At 45.6% G+C, this 23,793-nt stretch overlaps 1 protein-coding gene across 1 annotated transcript in view; it reads left to right on the top strand.

Annotated features, from left to right (window-relative positions):
* The window catches only part of LOC127496703 (intermembrane lipid transfer protein VPS13B-like), a 97,845-nt gene that overhangs the window by 4,856 nt on the left and 69,196 nt on the right, over nt 1–23,793 (top strand). Inside the window, 17 exon segments of the mRNA XM_051864402.1 lie at nt 2,337–2,454; nt 4,468–4,635; nt 7,484–7,665; nt 7,750–7,912; nt 8,204–8,340; nt 8,342–8,458; nt 8,538–8,633; nt 8,726–8,848; nt 8,925–9,062; nt 9,629–9,713; nt 13,034–13,225; nt 13,352–13,518; nt 13,599–13,793; nt 13,900–14,024; nt 16,284–16,468; nt 17,355–17,489; nt 17,881–18,057. Coding sequence (XP_051720362.1) covers nt 2,337–2,454; nt 4,468–4,635; nt 7,484–7,665; nt 7,750–7,912; nt 8,204–8,340; nt 8,342–8,458; nt 8,538–8,633; nt 8,726–8,848; nt 8,925–9,062; nt 9,629–9,713; nt 13,034–13,225; nt 13,352–13,518; nt 13,599–13,793; nt 13,900–14,024; nt 16,284–16,468; nt 17,355–17,489; nt 17,881–18,057 — 2,503 coding nt within the window.

The raw sequence follows: 23,793 nt of genomic DNA, 5'->3' as shown, positions 1-23,793 counted from the left end.
CATTCCACAGTGTGTGCAAACAGACAAGAAATATGTTTCCTGTAAATCTAACAGACCATATTTAATTTCTGACGGGAATGAAAGCGAGGCAGTGAGCGTTCAGTGGGCTGTACTGCTGATTAACAACACGCCGATCGTTCAGCTGACGAAACATAAACAAAAGTATGCGCTGGTGTGAATATAAAGTTCTTCACTGGCATCTGTGGTTCCATGAAGAACCTTCAACATCCAGGTGATCTTCCCATTGTACAAAAGTGTCTTTATAGATGGGAAAAAGATGATTGAAATGTTCTTCACACTAAGAGCTGTTCACTGAAAGGTTCTTTGTCGAACCCAAAATGGTTCTGTGAAAACAACCTTTTGGAACTGTTATTTTTTAGACAAAATGTATATTAATTTGCTCATCGAGTAAATCTGGTGTCTTTCACGTAATGTTCACACAGAAAGGGATGTGATGTTACCATCTTCCTTTATCTACATCAGTTGTGGCGCCACAAAAAAGTACAAAATCATTGACATTATTCCATATGTCTTTTAGAGCTGCTTTACTGCAGAATCTGAATTTGTCTCATATTTGATGAAGTTTGCATCATTGATTCTGTTATTTTCCTGTTCAGTACTGTGAAACAATCTGTACTGTATAAAGCGCTGTAGAAATAAAGCTGACTCCACTTGGACGTTGGCAAAGACCTAGAATGTTCCTCAGAGTCAGAAGCACATGAACGGCCTCATGTTTTCATGCGCTCAAGCGGCGGAAGCGCGCAGGGAGTCGTTGTGAGGAGGTCCCGCGGCCAGATGGCCAGTTAGAAACACATTTAGGAGGGAAGTCAATTAGAGCTGATTATAGCGGCTTCTGCAGAATAGATCTGGAACACATGCGTGTTTCACTGCACTAATATCAGCTACTGCCGTCTGCGTGTTCCTGCCATGTGGAAACGGTACCGTATGTGCTGCGCTTACTGTCGTCGGGACGGGTTCTGTTCAATTCCCAAACAGGTATTTGTTGCAGATGTGTTTCACAGAGACGTCCACTTTTGAAAGAACTTTTGGAAAATTGCAAATGACGTTCAGACAAATTATGCGCTGGTAGAGCTGAACCCGGAGAGACCCGAAACCAGACGCTGAACCTGACGAGTTCTGTTCTAGTGCGACAGGTATTTCATTACTGATGCAGGTGTGTGAAAATATACAAATAAAACTGTGCAAAATGAAAAAAAAAAAAAACACTCTCAGAAGAAAAGGTTCTGTATGGGATCATTTTATGTATTTAGTTGTAATTAATTCATTTTGATTTAATTAATTTTTAATTTTAATTCAATTTCATGAACTAAACAGCTCGTAAACAGTTTTTTACTAGAAAGATTTGAAATAAGCCATCAAACATGAAGGTATTATGCAATTATTGAAGACATTTCTTCTTATATAGAATAAGTGTGTGTGTGTTGTGTCTCAGGTGTGTGTGTGTGTGTTGTGTCTCAGGTGTGTGTGTGTGTGTGTGTGTGTGTGTTCTGAACAGGAGTTTTAACGTCAGCTATGAGTTCTTCTGGTGATTAATGATGTAATGAATGTAGTTTGTTGTTACAGTTCCTCTGCGCAGCTGAATATGATCCTGTAGAAATAATATCTGCAGGCGTTTGATGTTCATGATCTGCAGTGAAGCTGAACGTTAGTGAGATGTGCAGACGCGCTGCGCTGTGAGCGAGTGTTTGCAGATGTGGAGGTGTGTGAAGAATCGTCAGTATGAGAGCAGCTCCTCCTCGTCTCTGAATGAAGTGTGAGCGATCAGTGTTAATCGCTCTTCTGCTGTGTGATTTGTTTATTATATCTGTGTGTGTGTGTGTGTGTGTGTGTGTGACGTCTTCATTAATGCAGCTGGAGCTGATGGAGGTGTGTGTGTGGTTGGTTAAGGGTTTTTGTTGTTGTTACGGAGGTTGGCTGAGTGTGTTTAACTCGGGGCCCATGTGATGTTGGTCTTAGGTCAGAGGTCATGCTGTGGGGGGTGTAGAGGCCGTTACTGATGCAGTAAAGTGAATCTCTCCAGTAAATCAGTGTGTGTTATCAGTGACAAGCGTTCTGGGATGTTTGTGTCTGACCTCGACGCTCCACTCGTCTGATTGTTTGAGCCGCATCTTCACTCTTTCATTGCAAACACACTGCAATAAATGAGAAATAAACCTTTACTGCTGTTTATCCCAGAACTCCCTCATTCCTTCAGACACACACACACACACACACACACATACTCTTTCTCTGAACTCAGAAAGTGTCATAAAATCTTTTTCTTCTGGTCTCAGATGTAGTGTGTAAGTTTGTGATTGTGTTGTTTCTGTGTGCAGGACGATAATGAAAGCTGTACGTCCAGTTCGACCAATCGCAGCACCTCTGAGAGCTCGAAGGCCGCGTCTAAACCTCGACGGGTGCAGCAGGCCCCCAGCGACCCTGACCTGCCCCCAGGTGAGTGATGTTTGAGGGCCGCGGGGCCACGGACCCTCCCTGAGGAGCGGCTCTTATCTGAAGGCTCTTAAGACCCCCATCAGAGCGCAGCACACTGTTTGTTTTCATTCAAGCTCACACACACACAGTCACATATACACACACTCTCACACACACACTTCTCTTTTACTCAGTAAGACATAAATAACTTGGGACACTTTTGTGCAAGTGAGTTTGAAAATTATAATTTCTGTGCTCATTGCTTAACATGATTATGACACTTTTTCCTTCACATGAGTGATTCAGAGATAGATGAAGGAGATTTGAAGTCAAGCTGCAAGTGTTTTTGTTTGTTAAATTGAATTTGTGAAGCTCAGAGGAGGTTAGTGTTCGGGTGTGTGGTTTATTGGTGATATGTTTCTGTTCGTAATGAGTCGAGTCTGTGAGTGTTAGTGCATCTCCTGCGCATCCGAACATGTTCATGTTCATGTCTTCGTCCTCGGCTGATGCGTTCCGTGCGCAGGAAGGCCGGTGGAGTCTGTGAGCGGCTCTTGGCTCGAGTAGCACATAAAGCAGTTGGTTTTTCCAGCTATTTTACGACTGGAGTTTTTCGTCCCCACGGGCCGCAGCACAGGTGCAGCTGAAGCAATAGTTTATAGAGAAATGAAGGGCGGACGGAGGGAAAGTCGGCCGCTCCGCTGGCTAAATTGGATCCAGAGAGCACTAACAGGGAATGACTTTATGACTGTGAACGCAGGTGCTATACACACACACACACACACACACAGACCCGCCGCTGACCCGCGTGTTTAACACACACCCACGGCTGACACATTCAAACCAGCACGCAAACCATCACGGGCACAAGCGTGGACCGCACACAGACGGTCACATGAGCGATGCCCACAGGAAAGGAAGCACAACTGCGGACGATACAGTGACTGCGATGCCCTCGCCGGTGCCGTAAAACACTTGTTTGTTCTTCGCCTGATCGCAAGGCTTTGAGTTTGTCGGATTATGATCCGCGGCGCTCCAGAGCTCATTAATAAAACGCTGCGCCACTCGCACAGGAAGACAAACATTTGAGTTGGACAACAAGGAAAAAGCATTAAAGTTTTATAAGTTGAAGTGGGACCGCGAGCGTTCAACAGGCCTGAATAATGCCATTGGTCCTGCGGTTATGACCATTTACTGCTGTACATTTTAATATTTTATTACTGAAACTCTCTGGTTTGTAATGTTTTCAGTACTTTGGTGCTTTGTTGAGTAATGACCTTAGAGCATGGACACTGTTCAGCTGGAGCTTCTGGTCGTGAGCAGCTCCGTTCACACACACACACACACACACACACACACACACACACACACACACACACACTGTCTGTACAGTTGTTTAATTGTTGATGTACACTGGGGCTGCACAATTAATGGAATAAATCAGTGAGTTTGCTGTTATGGCTGCTGCTGTTAACTAATCCTGAAGAGTGTTAAGTGTTTCGTTTTTGCAGGTGAGAGACGCAACAGAACTAGAACATCCTCAGTATGATTAACAGGGAGCAGACGCGTGTAAAAGAGATTTATTGAGCGTTTGTGAGAGCACAGGACTCGGCGAGCTCCCGCTGAATCCAGGCACTATGATGGGATGTTGTAGTTTTGTCACGTTGATTGTTTTCTGTGTACAATTTATTCATTCACTCTTTAGAATAAGAGTTTTGTTTTTCATGCTGCTGACCAAGTGACGGCGATGGTTTAGACGTGGTTTTGATTTACGGATGTATAAAGTCTTTTGTGTGGAGCTACAAAAAGACTGACATGCTGTTGGTCAAAATAAATCATTTCTATTCCAGTATCGAGGGGAAATAATGTACACATGCATCAGACTCGGATGGCTGTCATCTATCTCCATTTTTTCAGGATCTTGTGCTGCATTTTTTTGATGCCACATCCAAATATTTTAAAAGTCTCCATCTAGATGTTTGTGAAAGCTGGAATCCATTTGGTGTTTGAGTTTTCCTTCTGTCTGTCTGTCTGTAGGGTACGTACAGAGTCTGATTCGGCGAGTGGTGAATAACGTCAATATCGTGGTGAATAATCTGATTCTGAAGTATGTGGAAGATGACATTGTGCTGTCGGTCAACATCACGTCTGCAGAGTGCTACACAGTGGATGACCTGTGGGACCGAGCGTTCATGGACATCATCGGTGAGTCTGAGTTCAAGCATGTGAATGAGTGTAGAGTTAGTGCTGGGGAGTTTGGGGTGTTGGTTACTGCTTTGGGAGTTTGGGGTGTTGGTTAGTGCTTTGGGAGTTTGGGGTGTTGGTTACTGCTTTGGAAGTTTGGGGTGTTGGTTAGTGCTGGGGAGTTTGGGGTGTTGGTTACTGCTTTGGGAGTTTGGGGTGTTGGTTAGTGCTTTGGGAGTTTGGGGTGTTGGTTAGTGCTTTGGGAGTTTGGGGTGTTGGTTACTGCTTTGGGAGTTTGGGGTGTTGGTTACTGCTTTGGGAGTTTGGGGTGTTGGTTACTGCTTTGGTAGTTTGGGGTGTTGGTTACTGCTTTGGGAGTTTGGGGTGTTGGTTACTGCTTTGGGAGTTTGGGGTGTTGGTTAGTGCTGGGGAGTTTGGGGTGTTGGTTAGTGCTTTGGGAGTTTGGGGTGTTGGTTACTGCTTTGGGAGTTTGGGGTGTTGGTTAGTGCTGGGGAGTTTGGGGTGTTGGTTAGTGCTTTGGGAGTTTGGGGTGTTGGTTAGTGCTGGGGAGTTTGGGGTGTTGGTTAGTGCTTTGGGAGTTTGGGGTGTTGGTTACTGCTTTGGGAGTTTGGGGGGTTGGTTAGTGCTTTGGGAGTTTGGGGGGTTGGTTAGTGCTTTGGGAGTTTGGGGTGTTGGTTAGTGCTTTGGGAGTTTGGGGTGTTGGTTAGTGCTTGGTAGTTTGGGGGGTTGGTTAGTGCTTTGGGAGTTTGGGGTGTTGGTTAGTGCTGGGGAGTTTGGGGGGTTGGTTAGTGCTTTGGGAGTTTGGGGGGTTGGTTAGTGCTTTGGGAGTTTGGGGGGTTGGTTAGTGCTGGGTAGTTTGGGGTGTTGGTTAGTGCTGGGGAGTTTGGGATGTTGGTTAGTGCTGGGGAGTTTGGGATGTTAGTTAGTGCTGGGTAGTTTGGGGGGTTGGTTAGTGCTTTGGGAGTTTGGGGGGTTGGTTAGTGCTTTGGGAGTTTGGGGTGTTGGTTAGTGCTGGGTAGTTTGGGGTGTTGGTTAGTGCTGGGGAGTTTGGGGTGTTGGTTAGTGCTGGGGAGTTTGGGGGGTTGGTTAGTGCTTTGGGAGTTTGGGGTGTTGGTTAGTGCTTTGGGAGTTTGGGGGGTTGGTTAGTGCTGGGTAGTTTGGGAGGTTGGTTAGTGCTTTGGGAGTTTGGGGTGTTGGTTAGTGCTTTGGGAGTTTGGGGTGTTGGTTAGTGCTTTGGGAGTTTGGGGTGTTGGTTAGTGCTTTGAGAGTTTGGGGGGTTGGTTAGTGCTGGGTAGTTTGGGGTGTTGGTTAGTGCTGGGGAGTTTGGGGTGTTGGTTAGTGCTGGGGAGTTTGGGGGGTTGGTTAGTGCTGGGGAGTTTGGGGGGTTGGTTAGTGCTTTGGGAGTTTGGGGGGTTGGTTAGTGCTTTGGGAGTTTGGGAGGTTGGTTAGTGCTGGGTAGTTTGGGGTGTTGGTTAGTGCTTTGGGAGTTTGGGGGGTTGGTTAGTGCTGGGGAGTTTGGGGTGTTGGTTAGTGCTGGGTAGTTTGGGGTGTTGGTTAGTGCTTGGTAGTTTGGGATGTTGGTTAGTGCTTGGTAGTTTGGGGGGTTGGTTAGTGCTAGGTAGTTTGGGGGGTTGGTTAGTGCTGGGTAGTTTGGGAGGTTGGTTAGTGCTGGGTAGTTTGGGGTGTTGGTTAGTGCTGGGTAGTTTGGGGGGTTGGTTAGTGCTGGGTAGTTTGGGGTGTTGGTTAGTGCTGGGTAGTTTGGGGGGTTGGTTAGTGCTGGGTAGTTTGGGGGGTTGGTTAGTGCTTGGTAGTTTGGGGGGTTGGTTAGTGCTGGGTAGTTTGGGGGGTTGGTTAGTGCTGGGTAGTTTGGGAGGTTGGTTAGTGTTGGGTGAGTTTGGGGTGTAAGAGCATGTGTTTGGGAGCGTTAGTGCAGGGTTTGTGATGGGTTTTAGTGGGTTAGTGTTGGGGTGTTTGGGGTGTTGGTTAGTGCTTGGTAGTTTGGGGGGTTGGTTAGTGCTGGGTAGTTTGGGGGGTTGGTTAGTGCTGGGTAGTTTGGGGGGTTGGTTAGTGCTGGGTAGTTTGGGAGGTTGGTTAGTGTTGGGTGAGTTTGGGGTGTAAGAGCATGTGTTTGGGAGCGTTAGTGCAGGGGTTGTGATGGGTTTTAGTGGGTTAGTGTTGGGGTGTTTGGGGTGTTGGTTAGTGCTTGGTAGTTTGGGGGGTTGGTTAGTGCTGGGTAGTTTGGGGGGTTGGTTAGTGCTTGGTAGTTTGGGGGGTTGGTTAGTGCTGGGTAGTTTGGGGGGTTGGTTAGTGCTGGGTAGTTTGGGAGGTTGGTTAGTGTTGGGTGAGTTTGGGGTGTAAGAGCATGTGTTTGGGAGCGTTAGTGCAGGGGTTGTGATGGGTTTTAGTGGGTTAGTGTTGGGGTGTTTGGGGTGTTTTAGGGCTGGTTGGGTTTGGATGGAATGGGATCAGGCATGCTGGGGATTTTAGGATTTTAGGTTAGTTTAGGTTTAGTTGAGTTTACAGTTCTGCTTTATAAACTTCCCTTAGAAATTTCACAAATGAAATTCATGTGCAGGAGTGGCGATATTGAATCATTATTTTAACAAACTGCGATGTAAACATTCTCAAAACTCCTAAAACTCTGAAAAGTCAGAAGAGATCATGTGATTTCTGTTTCTCATAGACAGACTTACACACACATTGACCTTTGACCCTCATTCAGAAACTAAGTGCCTCTTAGAGTCGGCTGCTGCTGTGCTGCGTCACAATGTAAAAAGCAGCTAATAAACATGATGAACTGCTGCCACCCAACATCACTGTCCTACCGTCTCTCTCTCTGTCTCTGTAGCTCCTGAACTGGTCCTGAGGAAGGTTATCAATTTTTCCGACTGCACCGTGTGTTTGGATAAACGTAATGCAAGTGGGAAGATTGAGTTTTATCAGGACCCGCTGCTCTACAAATGTTCCTTCAGAACTCGTCTTCATTTCACCTACGACAACATCAACGCCAAAATCCCTGCTGTCATTAAAGTAAGAGCGTGTCTGTTGTGTGTTAGGATGGCGTTTGCGTTCACCTCGTGCGTCACTGTTGTTTCTCTGTGTGTGTGTGTTCAGGTTCACACGATGGTGGAGAGTCTGAAACTCTCTCTGACGGACCAGCAGCTGCCCATGTTCATCCGACTGATGGAGTTGGGTGTTGCGCTGTATTACGGCGAGATGGGCGTCCATCGAGACGTCGAGAGAGAAGAGAGCGGCTCGCTTCGAGAGAGCGTCCCCGGTGAGTTTCTCTGTCTCTCTTCACCTGTTCATATGAATGTGGGTTTGATTCATTGATTCTGTTATTTTCGTGTTTATTACTGTGAAGCTGCTTTGAAACAGTCTGTATTGTATAAAGCGCTGTAGAAATAAAGCTGACATGAATTGACTTTAGGTCTCAAAGCTTCTCAGGAGAGAAACAAAGACTGAGTGAGAGATTTAATTAAAACATGTCAGAAACTCTGTGAAGAGTCTGACGCTCGCAGTGAGATTCCAGTGATCTGACATCAGCTGATCTCGCTGTCTCCTGCAGGTCTGATGGACGGATCCGAAGCGTCTCTGACGGGTCAGTACTATCAGGGCGAGGATGAAGATCAAGGCTGGATGTCGTGGGCCTGGTCCTTTGTCCCGGCCATTGTGAGCGCAGAGGATGAGGAGGGTGAGAGCGAGTCAGGGCTTCTACACGGAGCCACAGGAGGCTGGTGCTGCCCGGCCCCTGCAGAAGTCCCCCAGAGACCCTGTAGTGTCTGTCGGCTTCTACTGCACTAAAGCCTCCGTCACTTTTAAGGTGAGAGAAAAAAATACTGCAAAACTACTTCTCATGATAATAGAAAGGGTTTTTATATCTGGTCTGGTTTTGTCTGTAGCTCACGGAGAGCTGCTCTGAGAGCAGTTACTACAGTCCGCAGAAGCTGAAGTCCCGGGAAGTTCTGAGTGTGGAGCAGGAGGGAATCACAGTGGAGGTAAGAGGGAGACACACATGAGCCCGTCGTCAGCTCCAGATCTCCTCCTGCGCTCACTGAGCTCTCCGTCTGTGTGTGTGTTTGTGCTTCAGGCTCTGATGATGGGCGAGCCGTTCTTTGACTGTCAGGTGGGAGTCGTGGGTTGTCGTGCCGTGTGTCTGAAGGGCATAATGGGGATTCGTGATTTTGAGGAGAACATGAACAGAAAAGAGGAGGTAATTGACACACAGACAGCCTCACAGCTCCATCCTCATCATGTGGTGATGTTGAGTGTGCTGTTTGCTGCCGTAGGATGCCGTGTTCTTCCGCTGCGGCGACACGCTGAGTGTTAAGGGCATGACGTACCTGACCAACTCACTCTTCGACTACCGCAGCCCCGAGAACAACGGAGTCCGTGCAGAATTCATACTGGATGGAAACCTTCACAGGGTATGAGCGTCATCTTCATCGCCATCTTCATCGTGTGTGTGTTTGTGTGCGAGTGTGTGTTAGTTGTGTCTGTCTTTATGTTCAGTCAGACTTCATCTGACCAGCACAATAAACTAAATAAATCATTTAGTGTTTTACGCATGTAGTCGAGAGTTTTATCCATCTTGCATTGCATTGAAGGTGATCATCATCAGTTCATTCAACCCTTTGGAAATCAATCCCATGATCCTAATGCCATGCTGTACTGTTTGAGCTGCAGGAGCGCTCGATGAAACGCTCTTTTAACTTTCCTGGAGCTCCAGCAGCAGCGAACTCATTGACTCTGTGCGGCGCTTTGGATAAAAGCTTCTGCCAGATAAATAAATGTCAATGTAAATATATTCTATCAAAGCAGATCATGATGTTTCTGGTCTCTGGCCTGATGATGTAGATCATCTGCTGTTTCTAATCATAAACAGTTGCAGTAATGCTGTAAACACTGATAGTGTGTGTGGACCGGTGTGTTTTTGTACCGCTGCTGATCGCTCTGTGGTTAGTGAAGGTTCAGAGTGAATGTGTTTTCACAGGAGACGTACACGGAGCATGTGGGGCTGCAGCGTTACGGCGCCTTCTACTTGGATTATCTGTACACAATGGAGAACAGCAGCAGAGGTACCGTCTCTCTCTCTCTCTCTCTCTCTCTCTCTCTCTCTCTCTCTCTCTCTCTCTCAGCCTGAGGAGGCGTTTGGAGTGACACACTGATAACTGCTGTCCTCTCGCTCACCTTCACCTGTCATGCTGCTCTTCCTGTCCTAGTTTGGATGAATTTGTTGTCAGTTTTAAGGGTAAAGATTCAGAACCAAGATATGGTTTATTCTGAATATTTAGAACCAGTTACATTTTGTCCAAGCTGTCTATCATCTGACCATTTCTATCTATCTATCTTTTTTTTAAGAAATACCAAAACCCGGTGATAGTGTTTCCTTTAATGCTGCCACGGCGCTAGAATCTGGATATTTTTGTATAAATAATGGGATGTTGTTGAATAATAACAGTGTCTGCTGTTGTTTCCAGAGAAGAATGACAAGAAAAAGCAATGTAAAGTACAAATATATCTGCGAGCAGCAATTATCCGGGTTCATGTGTTAAAAGGTATTTTGTTTTATTTAACAAGCCTGTAACCATCTCGGTCATAGATGGAAAAGACCATTTACAGCAAATACAGGCAATCTATCATAGGAAATATATAGTTTTTAAGGCTTTTTAAGAGTTAAAGGTTGAACCAAAAACCTAGGACTAGTTCGCCACAATTGTTTTTTTTTAAATAATCTCAAATATTTAACGAACGATTCGATGGACAGCGGCGGTCCTAGAGGCAAAGTTGCTCAGAATGAGGAGTTGTACCATGTGGTATGAATGTTGTGGGTGTGTGCGAAAAATTGCGTGATGCACGATCCTTTATGCACATGAAAAACACGAAGGCGCCCCCTATGGCCCGATTTCTTTCGAATTTCTTACAGGCCTCTAGGGCCGTGAGTCAAACAGGCCCAGCGAGTTTCACTCCGATCGACTTCCATTAACCTTGTCTGATAGCTGCTCAAACTTCATTGGCTGATGGCGGACATGTATTTCGAGATGCGTCAGTGTCCTCACAGACAACCATGGCACCTTAGACAAAGACACTGCATGCCAATTTTCAAGTTGATTGGGCTGACGGTGAAGTAGTTATAGCCATTTTCATGTTTTTTTCACCAGATGCCACATCCTTTCTCACATGACCACAGAATGAGCTCTTACATCGCTGTGCTGAGTTTGGTGAAAATATCTCATTCCGTTCACGAGTTATAGCCATTTTAGTAAAAGTGGCTCTGGCCACTCGAACGTTTTGGCAGCCCTTAGGGACCGTGAATCGAAATGTCAACTTTTGTTTGATAATTATTGACAATCAGATTCTGGAGAATCTCGCTGCACTGGTTTGGTTCCGATCGGGCCAAAAACCTAGTTTGCAAAAGTAGGTTTTTAAAAAAAATCCAAAATACCCAATAATTTTGCTAGAACGATGAGTGAATCTGAGCGAATCTGAGCCAAGGGTTCCAACGTATAAAACATTTGAGTCTAAACCTAACAGTTCAGGAGTTACAAGCCATTTAACACTTTTGACCTGCTGTAGCGCCCCCATCAGGCCGACTAGGGCGAGCCTTGGTGAAGTTATGAGTACTACCAGCCCTCAAAGTCTCTACGACTTACGGTTTGGTCTGCCCGATCACTTTTAGGGGAGAATGCTGATCAAGCTACGCGCTTGAACCCCTAATAACATAAAATTAGTGCAAATACTTAATGTTTACGAAGATAAAGTAGTGCAAAATTAAATAAAGTGAAATAAAAAGATTAAGAAATAAATAAAAATACAGTGTAAAATATTAAGAAAATTAAATAACAGAATAAAGTAGTAATGTAAGTTATACAGTTAAGCTATATATGAGGGAAACATCGAGTCCGGTCGGATCAATCACTGTCTTGAGCTCCAAACACACAGCAGTCCTTGAGTTCTAACAGGAGCGGCGGTTGTCACGTGTGCACTTTACTTTATGATAGAAGATTGTCCGAATATCTTTGTATTTTGTGCCTATTTAGTCTCTCCTGTTCTGTTCAGATAGCGATCTCAGCGTAAAGCAAACACAATCTCGTCAGCTTTGGCCTTCAGGCTGCTTTCTGAGGTGCGGATGAGTGTCGCTCCTCCAGCGGAGCTGAAATGACGCCTTCCGTTTGGAATGTCGTATGAGTCAGAGCGCGCCTGCCCTCGGAGACTCGAACCCGCGACCCTCGTCCACATCAGAGCGCCAGCGCTACATAAACGAAACTCAAACCTGCGGCGCGCTCTCTCTCATAATAACTGCAGCGCTGAGGCGCGGATCTCCTCTAATGCTTTAAATCCGGCTAATTTCCCTCCCCGTGTCCTTCAGCAGCGCTGCGAGCTTCCAGATGTTTGATATTAGACTTAATCCAGCCCAGCCTAAATGGGAAGAGGAAGTGACATCGCTCGCTGCACTTTTAATCTCCACAAATCAGGAGGGAATTTGAGCAGCTCGTGAACTCTTTTTCCCTCTCCTCCGTCCCTCCATCCGCAGTAACGGGACTCCCACGTTCCCTTCAGTGATCTGCTTTTATTGCACACGCAGCTGTGTGTGTGTGTGTGTGTAATTGTGATGTGTTTTGGAACATTTGGAATAGTGATCTTTGATAGCTGTGTGTGTGAGCGGCTGTAAATCTGTCGTCCTGTTAAAGGTGTGTTCTCAACGACAACGATTTGCAGCAACAAAGTGACCTGGAGTCATTCGTTTTCACTGAGTGTTTGTGTGTTGATCTGGTACACGCACACACCGAGAGTGAGTGTGTGTGTGTGTGTGTGTGTTGAGGGTCCTGATGTTCCTCTTCCTTTGTCCATTAATCGCCCAAATAGCCCATAATCCAGCCCTGAGATTCAGCAGTCGAGCAGGCGATCTCATCTGTCAGTGTGTGTCACTAGCTGTGTTTCCATCCACGTGTTTTATCTGAGAAGAAGGAAACACATTTACCCAATAAAAACAATAAACTCATGTGACTTTGCCTCAGCAGAGGCTGTGATTGGATAACTGGACTAACCAGTGGACCAATCACATCGCAGCATCTCAAATGTTGGTTTGGTGGTTCTGAAACGTCTGAGTCAAAGTCTGTCATCAGAATGATGTGGTTTAATTCCCTCCAGAAGCATTTCACATGATTGTGTTCCCAAACACCAGCATCCGAACGCAAGATCACATGACAGCGTCTGACGCTCTGAGACCAACTCATTTATGATGGAGGAGAAAAGAGCCTGATTGAAGCAACTTTTATTACTAGTGATGATTTTGTTCTCTTGAACACATGGGGATGGAAACTTCTTTATTAGCAAATGTTTTATACAATATTCTAATTTTATGCTCAAGTGGTGGTTTTGTGCTGTTGTTCTCCAGTTTGTGTGGGACTGCAGGATTTTCCAGCGCTGCGTAAAGATGAGCCGCCGCTGGTGCAGGAGACGTCGGTGAAGAGGATTGTGGTCGGTCCGTTAGACGTGCAGCTCCACAGCAGTGCCGTCCACCGGATCCTGAAGATGGCCGCTTGCACACTGGACCACGAGTACCAGCCCTACTGCAAACCACAGCCGGGTAAAAACACACACTGACATCATTAATCACTTAGAATGAGATCCTGACATTTACGTCTTCAGTGTTTCAGTCTTCAGTCATTTTGATCTGAATAATGACACTATCGTCTGTGTGTCTGTGTGTCAGATGTTGTGGAAGAGTGTGTGTCTGTGGTGCCGGAGCAGGTCTCAGCGCTGGAGGAGTTTATTCCCACCCGTCAGACCAGTGTGATGCTGATGAGAGCGACAGTCACTGTCCCTGCAGCAGAATACAACCTCCTGCACCTCATACTTCCTGCTCTACTGGGACACAAGGTGAACACACACACACACACACACACACACCTGCCTCAGCTGTGTGCGCGTGTACTACCGTGTGTGTGTGTTTCTGTTAGGTCTCGACTGCGCAGACGTCTGTCCCTCAGTTCCAGCTCTTGCGTCCTCTGCCTGCGCTGCAGCTGCAGTTTGATCGCGTCACGTTTGAGCATTCTGTGCCCATGTATGAAGAGGAAGTGACACGTACAGCCAGCAGCCTGAACCAGCCGTCAGACACACTCCTACACCACTGCTACACACACTGCTACCTGAAGGTACACACACACTCAGACACACACATCACGTTCCCCAGTGAAGTTCTGCTCTGAACGCTCTGACTAAAAACATTCAGCAGGTTTCAAGACTCTATTTCTCTTTCAGGTCTTTGAGCTTCAGGCGGGTCTGACTGTAATCGACTCAGAGGGGGCGTTACAGCCACTCATTCCCATCATTCCTTCTTTCAGTACTGCTCTCTATGGGAAGCAGCTCTGTTTGCCTGCATACTGGTGAGACACACACACACACACACACACACACACACACACACACACACTCACTCCGGTGGGTAAAGCGCTTAGATGAGTGTGTCAGTGGAGGGTAATAAATATCCTGTCATTAGCTGAGAGTCTGAGTGTGTGAATGAGAGCCATTAACGCTGTGTGTGAGTGTGTGTTTGTGTGTGTGTGTTGGCCGGAGGTGAGGCAGCTCACACGGTACCGATCACCCTTCATTTAAAGAACTCCCCGGAGCCCAGTGGGTCGAGCGGCCCGTTTCTGCAGCTGCTTTAGTGTGTGAGAGACGCGGTAATGAGACGCAGCAGCTCTGCTGCTAAACCTGTTACAGCACATGAGGAGCGCAGAGCTCTACCGCCGGCAGCGATCAAGGCCACATCACACGCTGCTGCGCTCACTTTCTAACAGTTGAAGGGGTTCGCAGGACGTCACATGAGACGCACCAGAACAGTGTTAAAGCTAGAGCTGCGTTTAGCTCGTTCTGTGTGTGTGTGACGCAGCATCAGTGCTGTTGTTTCTGAACATCCCATCATGCTCTTGTCATCAATCAGAATCTGCTGCTGCTCGTTGAGTGTTTAACCCGATTAGGCTTAATAATCCAGCAGTGCTGAAGTGTGTTTGTGGGTGTGTTTGTGGGTGTCTGTGTGTTGTAAGTGTGTGTGAGAGAGAGTGTGTGTGTGTATGTATGAGAGAGAGAGAGAGAGAGAGAGAGAGAAGAGTGTGTGTGTTTGTGGGTGTCTGTGTGTTGTAAGTGTGTGTGTGTGTGTGTGTGCGTTTTTGTGATTTATGAGGACAAATGTGTATGATGACATGGGTATTACTCTGGTATTACAACGTAAACATGTTTTATGAGGACATTTCATGATTCCTCACATTTAAAATAGCTTTAAAAACATATTAAACAATGTTTTATTAAAAATGTAAAAATGCAGACAGTTTCCTGTGATGGGTAGAGTTAGTGTAGGGGGAGAGAATGTACAATTTGTACAGTATAAAAACCATTACGCCTATGGAGAGTCCTCACTGAGATAGCAAAACAAACCTGTGTGTGTGTGTGTGTGTGTGTGTGTGTGTGAGTGTGTGTGTGAGTGTGTGTGTGTGAGTGTGTGTGTAATGTGCTGATGCGGCCAGTTGGAGGTTCAACTGTCATATGTGTACCAGCGGCTGGTGTGTGTGTGTGTGTGTGTGTGTGGCTGGTGTGACTCTGGTTCTGATTAGCTTCTCTGTTTGCTGCGTTTGAGCGTGTTTATTTATTAATAAAAACAGGTGCAGATTCTGCGTCGCTAAGATCTCTTTTCCCAAAAGCGCAGAAATAAAGCGACTCGCGCCACCTTTCATGACGTGCCAGTGCGCAGCGAACATTTGCTGGGCATGTGCTGGTGTGTTTCCTGTTAGATCGCTCACAACTGAACGCGGACGCTTGAGACTCCCGTGAATCGTCACAGAGAGCCGTCTGCCCGTGACCTCTGACCCGTCTGAATGTGTGCGCTCACAGAGGCCGGTCTCTGCTGTACGTCAGCCTCCCGCCGCTGTCAGCCGTTACGCGCCGAACCACCCAGAAGCACTACAAAGCCAGGATGAGAGGAGCGGTTAAGTGGTTGCAGCGGTGCTGTGAGGAGGAGCGCTTCTCCCCGTCAGAGCTGATCACAGACACAGACTCATTACCCAGAGAGCACTGGGCTCCCACACACACACACACACACACACACACACACACACACACACTGACTGCTCTCAGCTGCAGTTTCTCTCCGGTCTGTCAGACTGTACGAGTACGGAGATGTTTAACAGAGTCGCTGTCATACTGCACTTCATAGAGCATTATTTATAAAACCTTAATATTATGCCTTATATTATAAAACATTATATTATGTTACAGAGCTCCATATTATAGAATGTTATAGAGCTTTATAGAACCATATATTATACAGCTTTATATCATATTACAGACCCATATATTGTCATAGTGTTATTATATTATATTTTATTATATTAAATGATATTAATATTATTAAGTAAGTGACCTACTCCAGTAATAGTTGAATTTGACCATTATCAAGATTAATAAGGACATTTGAGTGCTGTTTTAAAGCTGACGCTCTACATGTGACTCTATGAACATTGACTACATTAACATTAAGTATGATGGAGGACGTGTGTGACCGTGAGCTGGACATCATCGGTCTTTCTGTGATGATGAACTTGATCTGTGTCTCGTTTATGTCTGTCTGTGTGTGTGTGTGTGTTCCTCAGGGCGAGGAAGGCCTCTGTCCCCGTGAGAGAGTGTATGTTTGAGCTCCCGCAGGTGTGTGTTCAGGCGACTCGAGCTCAGGTGCTGCTGCTGCAGAGCATGTATCGCAGCTGGACACACAGTGTGGGGGGCGGAGCCTGCAGCGGCATCAGCGACAGCCTCGTTAGCCACGCCTACAAAACTCCAGGTACCTCAACAGTCACATGATCCTATGAAACTAAGAGTGCTGCAGTGTGTGTGTGTCTGTGTGTGTCTGTGTCTGTGTGTGTGTGTGTTGATGGAGGTGTTTCATAATGACTGCAGTAAACTCCAGTGAGGAGCGTCTGTTTGATCACTTCACACTGTGTGTGTGTGTGTGTGTGTGTGTGTCCTTGTGTTGATGGAGTGTGTTGTCCTTGTGTGTGACTTGTGTCCGTGATATCCAGCAGAGGAATCTGTCTGATATGAGACACATTCATGGAGAAACAGTCATGTGTGTGTGTGTGTGTGTGTGTGTGTGTCACATTAGCTGCGGTCAGACACAAACTGCTCTACAGCTGCCCTCAAACACTCTCTTCTCTTCTCTTCTCTTCTCTTCTCTTCTCTTCTCTTCTCTTCTCTTCTCTTCTCTTCTCTTCTCTTCTCTTCTCTCTCTCTCCTCTCCTCTCCTCTCTTATGTTCCCACACTGTTCTCACCATCAGGAATAGAATGTGCCACATGCTAAAATGACACTTTCCAGAATGCAGAAGCCCCATAAACACACACATACACACACACACACACTCCAGATGTGTTCATATGTGCACAATCTCAAATTCTCTGTCCGCCTGCTACTTCTGCTGTTGTGTGTGTGTGAGTGTGTGTGTGCGCAGGTGCAGAGGTGCACAAGCAAACAGCTGGAGGTCACTGAGGTCACACACCCCATCAAACACCCAAAGGGCAAAGCCAACACACACACACACACACACAGAACTAGAGATGTATTAGTGATAAACATAAATGAAAGCTTGTCATGAGTGACTGAGTTCCCATCATGCATCTGTGATGCTGACACATGTGATGCGAGGCGGGTGTGTTTTCTGTGTTTCAGCAGGCGTGAAGCCGGTGTGTGTCGCTCCTGTGCTGGAGGTGTGTGTTCAGCGTGTGGAGCTGAAGGTGTGTGTGCGGCCGACGCTGCTGTGTGTCTCTGGAACTCTGGGAGCCGTGAAAATGTGTGCCAGAACGCCGGGTGAGAGCAGCTGCACACATCTGCCTCTCTCTCTCTCTCTCTCTCTCTCTCTCTCTCACACACACACACACACACACACATATACATACATACACACACTCACACACACACGTGCTCACACACACACACACACACTGAGTTATATAGAAAATCATGCTTTTATATTCAGTGCAGTTTATCTGAGGAAATGCAGGATTTGTCATTTTTATAATGACCTCGTCAAGCACAATAAGTCTGTTATATTAAAAATCATGTGACCTTTAACCCTGTAACATGTTGAATGTGACGCAGCTGAATGTTTGTTGTGCAAAACATGTTAAGACAGGGAAATTCCACTGGTTATTAATGTTTTACTGCATGTGTGTGTGTGTGTGTGTGTGTGTGTGTGCAGGTGTGTGTGAAGGGCAGAAGGATCAGCTGGTTCCTCTGGTTCAGGGTCCGTCTGACACCACAGATCTTCACACGAGCCGCTGGCTGAGCGGGAGCCGTAAACCGGCGTCTCTCCTGTCTCCTGATCTCCTGCAGATCTCCCTACAGCTCCCGCAGCAGGAGCGCACGCCCAACCCCGGTGAGACGCCACACACACATCACTCATACATTCACTAATGAGATCATGTGATCATGATGGGACACTTCAGCTCTGGTCAAACCCTAGTCAGATGCCTAAATAGGCAACGGTTTTAGTCAGTCGTGATTTTGTATATATGTGTGTGTGTGTGTGTGTGTCAGTGTTTTTAACGTCTTTAAACTGGTGAAATGTGCCTGCATGTCAGTGAGCAGCAGAGGAAACCTTCATTAGATGTTGAGGTCGAGGAGACGGAAAGCTTGAGAGGATCCAGACTCATCCTGCTCTGGCATTAAATCAGCAGTATTGAGCAGAACGGTGTGTGAAACATGGAGCAGCTCCGTCCTCCAGAGACTTAAAACAGTGATTCAGTCAGAAGTATTTATTGACAGTGACTGTGAGGGAAGCACATGGACATCCTGAGATGTAGAACTCAAAAGATCGACCTTAAGGTGATCCCGAGATTGATCTTTTAGTCTGTGCTGTTTTCAAGACTTCACTAAACATTATTTGCAGCTCCTGCCATCCAATAATCACAACGATCTTTCATACTTTTGATATGAAACAAAGTCTCAGCTTTCAGATTATGTCAATAAATGTGCTTTAGTGTCTCTGTAATGTGTGGTGACAGATCATAAGCCGATCAACTCTTCCTCTTTAGTACTAGTTACAGCAGCAAATAAACATGAATGAACACCACAAGATACAGAACAACTTTCTGAAATGAATCATGTCTCATGTAATGACGTCAATAAAACAGCTTGAGAACAATGTGATCCGGTAACGTCACGTTTACCCCAGCTTGTGTGTTTGATCTGATGTTCGGAGCGTCTCTGGACGCGTTCACTCGACTGATTTACTGTGTTTGACTGTTTCAGGAGAGCAGGTGCTCATAAAAACCAGACATATTTGAGATATTAAAGTCTGATTTGAACAGAATTCAGAAGAATCATTAGAGAGGTGGAAGAGATTCTTCCCAGAATCCCACTGATCACTTCTGTCTGTCCCTCGTTTCTCGTTTGTGTCCGTGTCACACTCGTTCAGTGTCTCTGTGTGCAGTAAAACCCTCGTCCTTCTCTCTCATTTACATTCATGCTGTTCTGATGCTTTTATCCAAAGCAACTTCATTCAAGAATCTCTCATTGCTGAAGCTGCTGTAGATCTGTGAAAACTGCCTGAAGTGAGTAGTTCATCATCATCATTCTGTGTGCCTTTTCTTCTTCAGTGAAACAGAAGAGAAGATATTTTGAGAAACGTGTTTTTTGTCCATCTAATGTCAGTGTTGTTTGGTTTCCCAATGTTCTTAAAAATAACTTCTTTTGTGTTCCACTGAAGAAACAAAGTCACTCGAGTTTGGAACAACATGAGAGAAAGAGTAAATGATGTCAGGATGATGATTTTTGGGGTGAGTTAACCCTCAAATCTCTCACGTCTTTGCATGGTGACCGTGTGTCATGCCGTGTCCTGCGGAGCTGTACTAGTTTCTCTCGCTTGTTATAGAGCGAGCTTGGAGATGATGATCCGGTCTCTCTCCGAGGGAACGTCTCTGTGTGTTTTGCTCCAAGTCTTCAAGCCATGCTTTATAACATTATATAGCAGCGTTCGCCTTTAATCTGCCCAGTAATATTTCTAAACCTTCGACATGTATTTTATGAATTCCATAATAATCTTTTTCACGATCTCGCGCTGAACTCGAGAACCGCGGTCCCGGAGACCCAGATGTGCTTGGAAGCGTTCCCGCCTCTGCGCTCGCATCTTTATCTCCCTTTACTCCTTTCCTGAGCGCTTGAACCTCAAAGCGTTCTTCAAACTGTAACGTTTAATTACCTTGAAATGACATTTAAATAATTCCCAGGCCCATCTGCATCTCTGGCTCTCACAGTCGGCTTGAAGATGGGCCCTCGACTTTGCTCCGCTACATCTGCTTTCCATTCGATTGTTTACCAGTGAATTAAAAAGAAATTCCAATTTACTTAGAAAATGGGAGTTCTGTACTTGTTAAACTCCCGTAGACGCAGACCAATATGTTTCTGTTTAATGAGCCTGAGGTTGGAACACACTAATAAATTAAAGGCAATTAAAGGCGTTGGATTTATCACAAAAGGATCCCGGCCGCGCGGCTTTAAACCGCCTCTTTTATGGACATACAGTGATTTTACGCGGTGTTAACCCTTCGCTGTACTGCGGGCCGCTCTCGCTCGTTTTCTAGGCGTCTGTTCTGACGTTACGAATGATGAACGGATGCAGTGATGGTCGTGCGTTCATATTAATATGCTGTTCAGTACGTGACGCGGCACTTCAACATTTCAATCAGTATCAGTCACATGTACGGAAGCTTGGAATAAAAAAAGGCTTTTGCGACAATTCTGACTTTTCTGAGTTTATATTTCAGAATTTGGAGAGAAAAGTTGCAATTACCTTTTTTATTTTTTATTATGTGGCAGAAACAAGCTACTATACACATGACCTTATTATTCTGCAAGTTTAATTTCCCCAGTGGCATTCAGATCTTGAAAACACATGCAGTTGTAATTTGTAATTTTTTTAATTAGGTGAGAAATCACATGTGTATCTGTGACAGAGGGGAGGCTCACGGCCAATCAGAAACGCTCTGTACCTGTCAGCCATTTTAATGGTTGTAGCAATCCTACTAGTGCACTGAAATGTTCGATCCCTGAAAAGTCCCACAATGCACCGTGAAATTATATTTCAGTAGGGGTGTGACGAGACAGGTAGCTCACGAGACGAGATGAGATTTTTACACAGTATTTTTAAGAAATACTCACTGACGAAATACATGACTAGAAAAATAGTCATCAGTAGTCTGATGTTTTAACTAATCGTCTTGTAATGACTATCATTTCAGTTCTACTTTCTGAGTATGAATTATCATATGCAGTAAAAGACGACAATACTCAAGCACTGTTTTTGCCACAAACTCAACTGACTGGCTTCTCTCCTGTATGATTTCAGTCTCTTCAGACCTTACTGTACATGATTAATGAGCTTCTACAACTTTTGACCTCCTAACTGAACGCCTTTCCACAAATTGATCATAAAAATAAAAACAGTATAAATAAAAATAAATAACACAGTTTTCTCTTGGTCTTATTAAGTGCAATCATAATCAAAGTACTCTCTCAATATTCAAAGTGCAAATAAAGACCAAACTTTTCTTCAAGCATGATACAGAGCTGAGAGATGGTTACAACTACACAGCCCAGCCTGAGATCGCTTTCATATTAGGAGATATTTGCATTCATCAGGGAGCCGCTTTCAAAATGGAATCACGCGTTTTACTTTCGCTTTCGCACGTACTCTGTGAATACGGAGCGGTGGTGCTGAGCGCACATTCTACAAGATCAGACAGTTGTCAGACGTTTTTAGGCTCTTTTGTGAATCAAATCCTCCGCCATGGTCTCATCAGTCATCTCGTCACTTACTCTCGTCACGTGATCAGTGAACTGTGATTCCTGCTGCGCTGTACGACTCGTGTTGGATGAGCTGGATGGAATTGAAGCAACAACTGAATTAAATGGTTTTCATTTCTATAAAAAGCAAAACGACAGTGTAATATAACCGTAGCGGTGGCATATTCTATCCTAATTTCACCCTCACGCTCTGGCATGGCAATATCGCGAGACAGTTTACCACCTCTCACTTTAATCTCGTCACATCATACTTCACTAGATAGGTGGTGAACATAATCTAGCTAAGATTTATAATTAATTTACAGCTAAAATGTTATATGTAACAAGCAAATAATTTATCATAATATAGCATTACAAAAGATATCAGTTCTGCTGTTGTTCATAAATACCAGTAGTGACGTTGTACAATGAGGACGTTGCCTGTTCCAATGAGCCAGGGTCCTTACCAGTGCCCTAATTAGTGTACACGATATACTGATTTATGACCTAGGAAGCTAGGGAGCTGATTGAGATGCACCCTAGTTAGCAACATTGTTGAAATGGTGTACAGCACCTTTAACTTTATCAGTCTGATTAAATTCACAGCTGATTTCACTTCCAGTCACATTGCATTGTGGGATACAGTTTCATGTGTGCTCTGTGGCATGCATACTGAAAATGCCTACTGCAGACATAGCAGGAGCGGTGCGTTTACGGTAGTGTGCCACAGTCCCGTCAGACATCTGGCAGCAGGAGTTGGGTGGCGTGTGGATTAGGGCTCTTTTACGGGTGTGCGGGGCGAGCGCAGGGCCCTTCAGCTGCAGGTGTCTCTCTCTCTGTCTCTGACTCTCTGTTTTCATCCCCTGGGAACCGAGAGGCGAGTCGAGCTTTATGATGATAGAAAAAGAGCGCAGCGGAGCGGGGGCGCATGTGTTCTCCTCAGGCGCTCCTGCAGCTGTGAGAGTTTGATTTATGTCTTTCTCAGAACTCTGGGATTTCAAAATGCTACATTTAATCAAACGCAGGGGTCGATCTCAGCGAGTGCAGAAGATGTTCGGTGTGGAGCTGCGTTTGGAGAACAAAGACGCCTTTAATGTTCATTTCAACAGATCGACTATTGGATTGTGAACACCACGAGGCATTCGTACGCATTGACTGCAGGAATGCTGCAGCGTTTCTCCGTTAGCGGAGCTGCATCTTCTGCAGACAGTTTCATTAAGAGTGGATCGACGGATGAAGCATGCGCTCGAGCGTCAGAGCCGCAGCTGGGCCGCGCTGCTCTGTGTTTGAGGCAGTAGAATAATGACAGCAGGTGGATCGGGCCTGGCGCGGCTTTGATCGGCCCTCCGACACCCCGGCCTGAAACCCGATCTCCGGCTGGACGGCTGTGTGGGGCTGCGGGCCGGTGTGAGTCCGTTAGCTCTGATCTCTATTAACAGCTCCCACAGTCTCATAGAAACACACTGACGCTGGTTCTGTTCTCCTAAAACCTGCTGATCTCTGACTGAAGAAACTTTCATGTGTGTCATTTGACTGCTATGAACTGTATATTTCAGTAAAATCACATAAAGAGACTGAATTAAATGTAAATCAAATATATTCTCAAAACTAGTAGTGAGACTCATAAACCAGGCCTGTGATGTTGGTTATGTAGTAACGTAGTGCGTTTAGTCATGTTTGGAAGCTGTTCTCTCTCCTCATGCGAGACCGCCGTCGTTCTGAACGTGTTTAGACCTTGCCGTTGTGTTTTTTGGCTTTCTCGTTCACCTTTGCCTGCTTTAATCCGCTTGTCGAGTTCTTTGAGGTGGAACTGATGTCAGTTGACGTGTCAATCTCCGGCCTGCAGACACGCGTCACGCTGTAGAAGCTCTGCGCTGCATTTGGGTGGCATTTGTGCTTTTCTTTCTTCAACAGATCGTTACAGAGCGCCACATCCAAACTCGCATGATTCTCGTAAAACCAAAGAGCCGTTGCATCATTTGGGTTTTTGGCCGTGCAGATGCAGCAAGTGGCAGGAATTCATTCTCTCTGTGTTCCAGCATGTGTGTGAGATTTGCTCGTCTATTAGTGGAGGCCATTGGAAAAAAACATTTCGTTTGAAGTGATGTTTAAGAGACGAAGGGGAGAGAGGAATCAGACGCATCAGGAAACGTTTGTGAAATGCTGAGGAGTCCAAACGCGGCTCATTAGCTGAATTAGTGGAGTGTGAATGTGTTGGACGGACTAGAGATGTTCTGACAGCACAACTGACATGACAAAAAGGGGATTGAAAACCACAGAAAAAAGTTCAGAACAACAAATACCAGTAATATAGATAGTAAATAATGAT

This window comes from Ctenopharyngodon idella, chromosome 16, assembly GCF_019924925.1.
Source record: "Ctenopharyngodon idella isolate HZGC_01 chromosome 16, HZGC01, whole genome shotgun sequence".
NCBI classification, from domain to species: domain Eukaryota; kingdom Metazoa; phylum Chordata; class Actinopteri; order Cypriniformes; family Xenocyprididae; genus Ctenopharyngodon; species Ctenopharyngodon idella.
The sequence above is the reverse complement of the archived record's forward strand: the minus strand, read 5'-3'. Positions and strand labels throughout refer to the sequence as shown.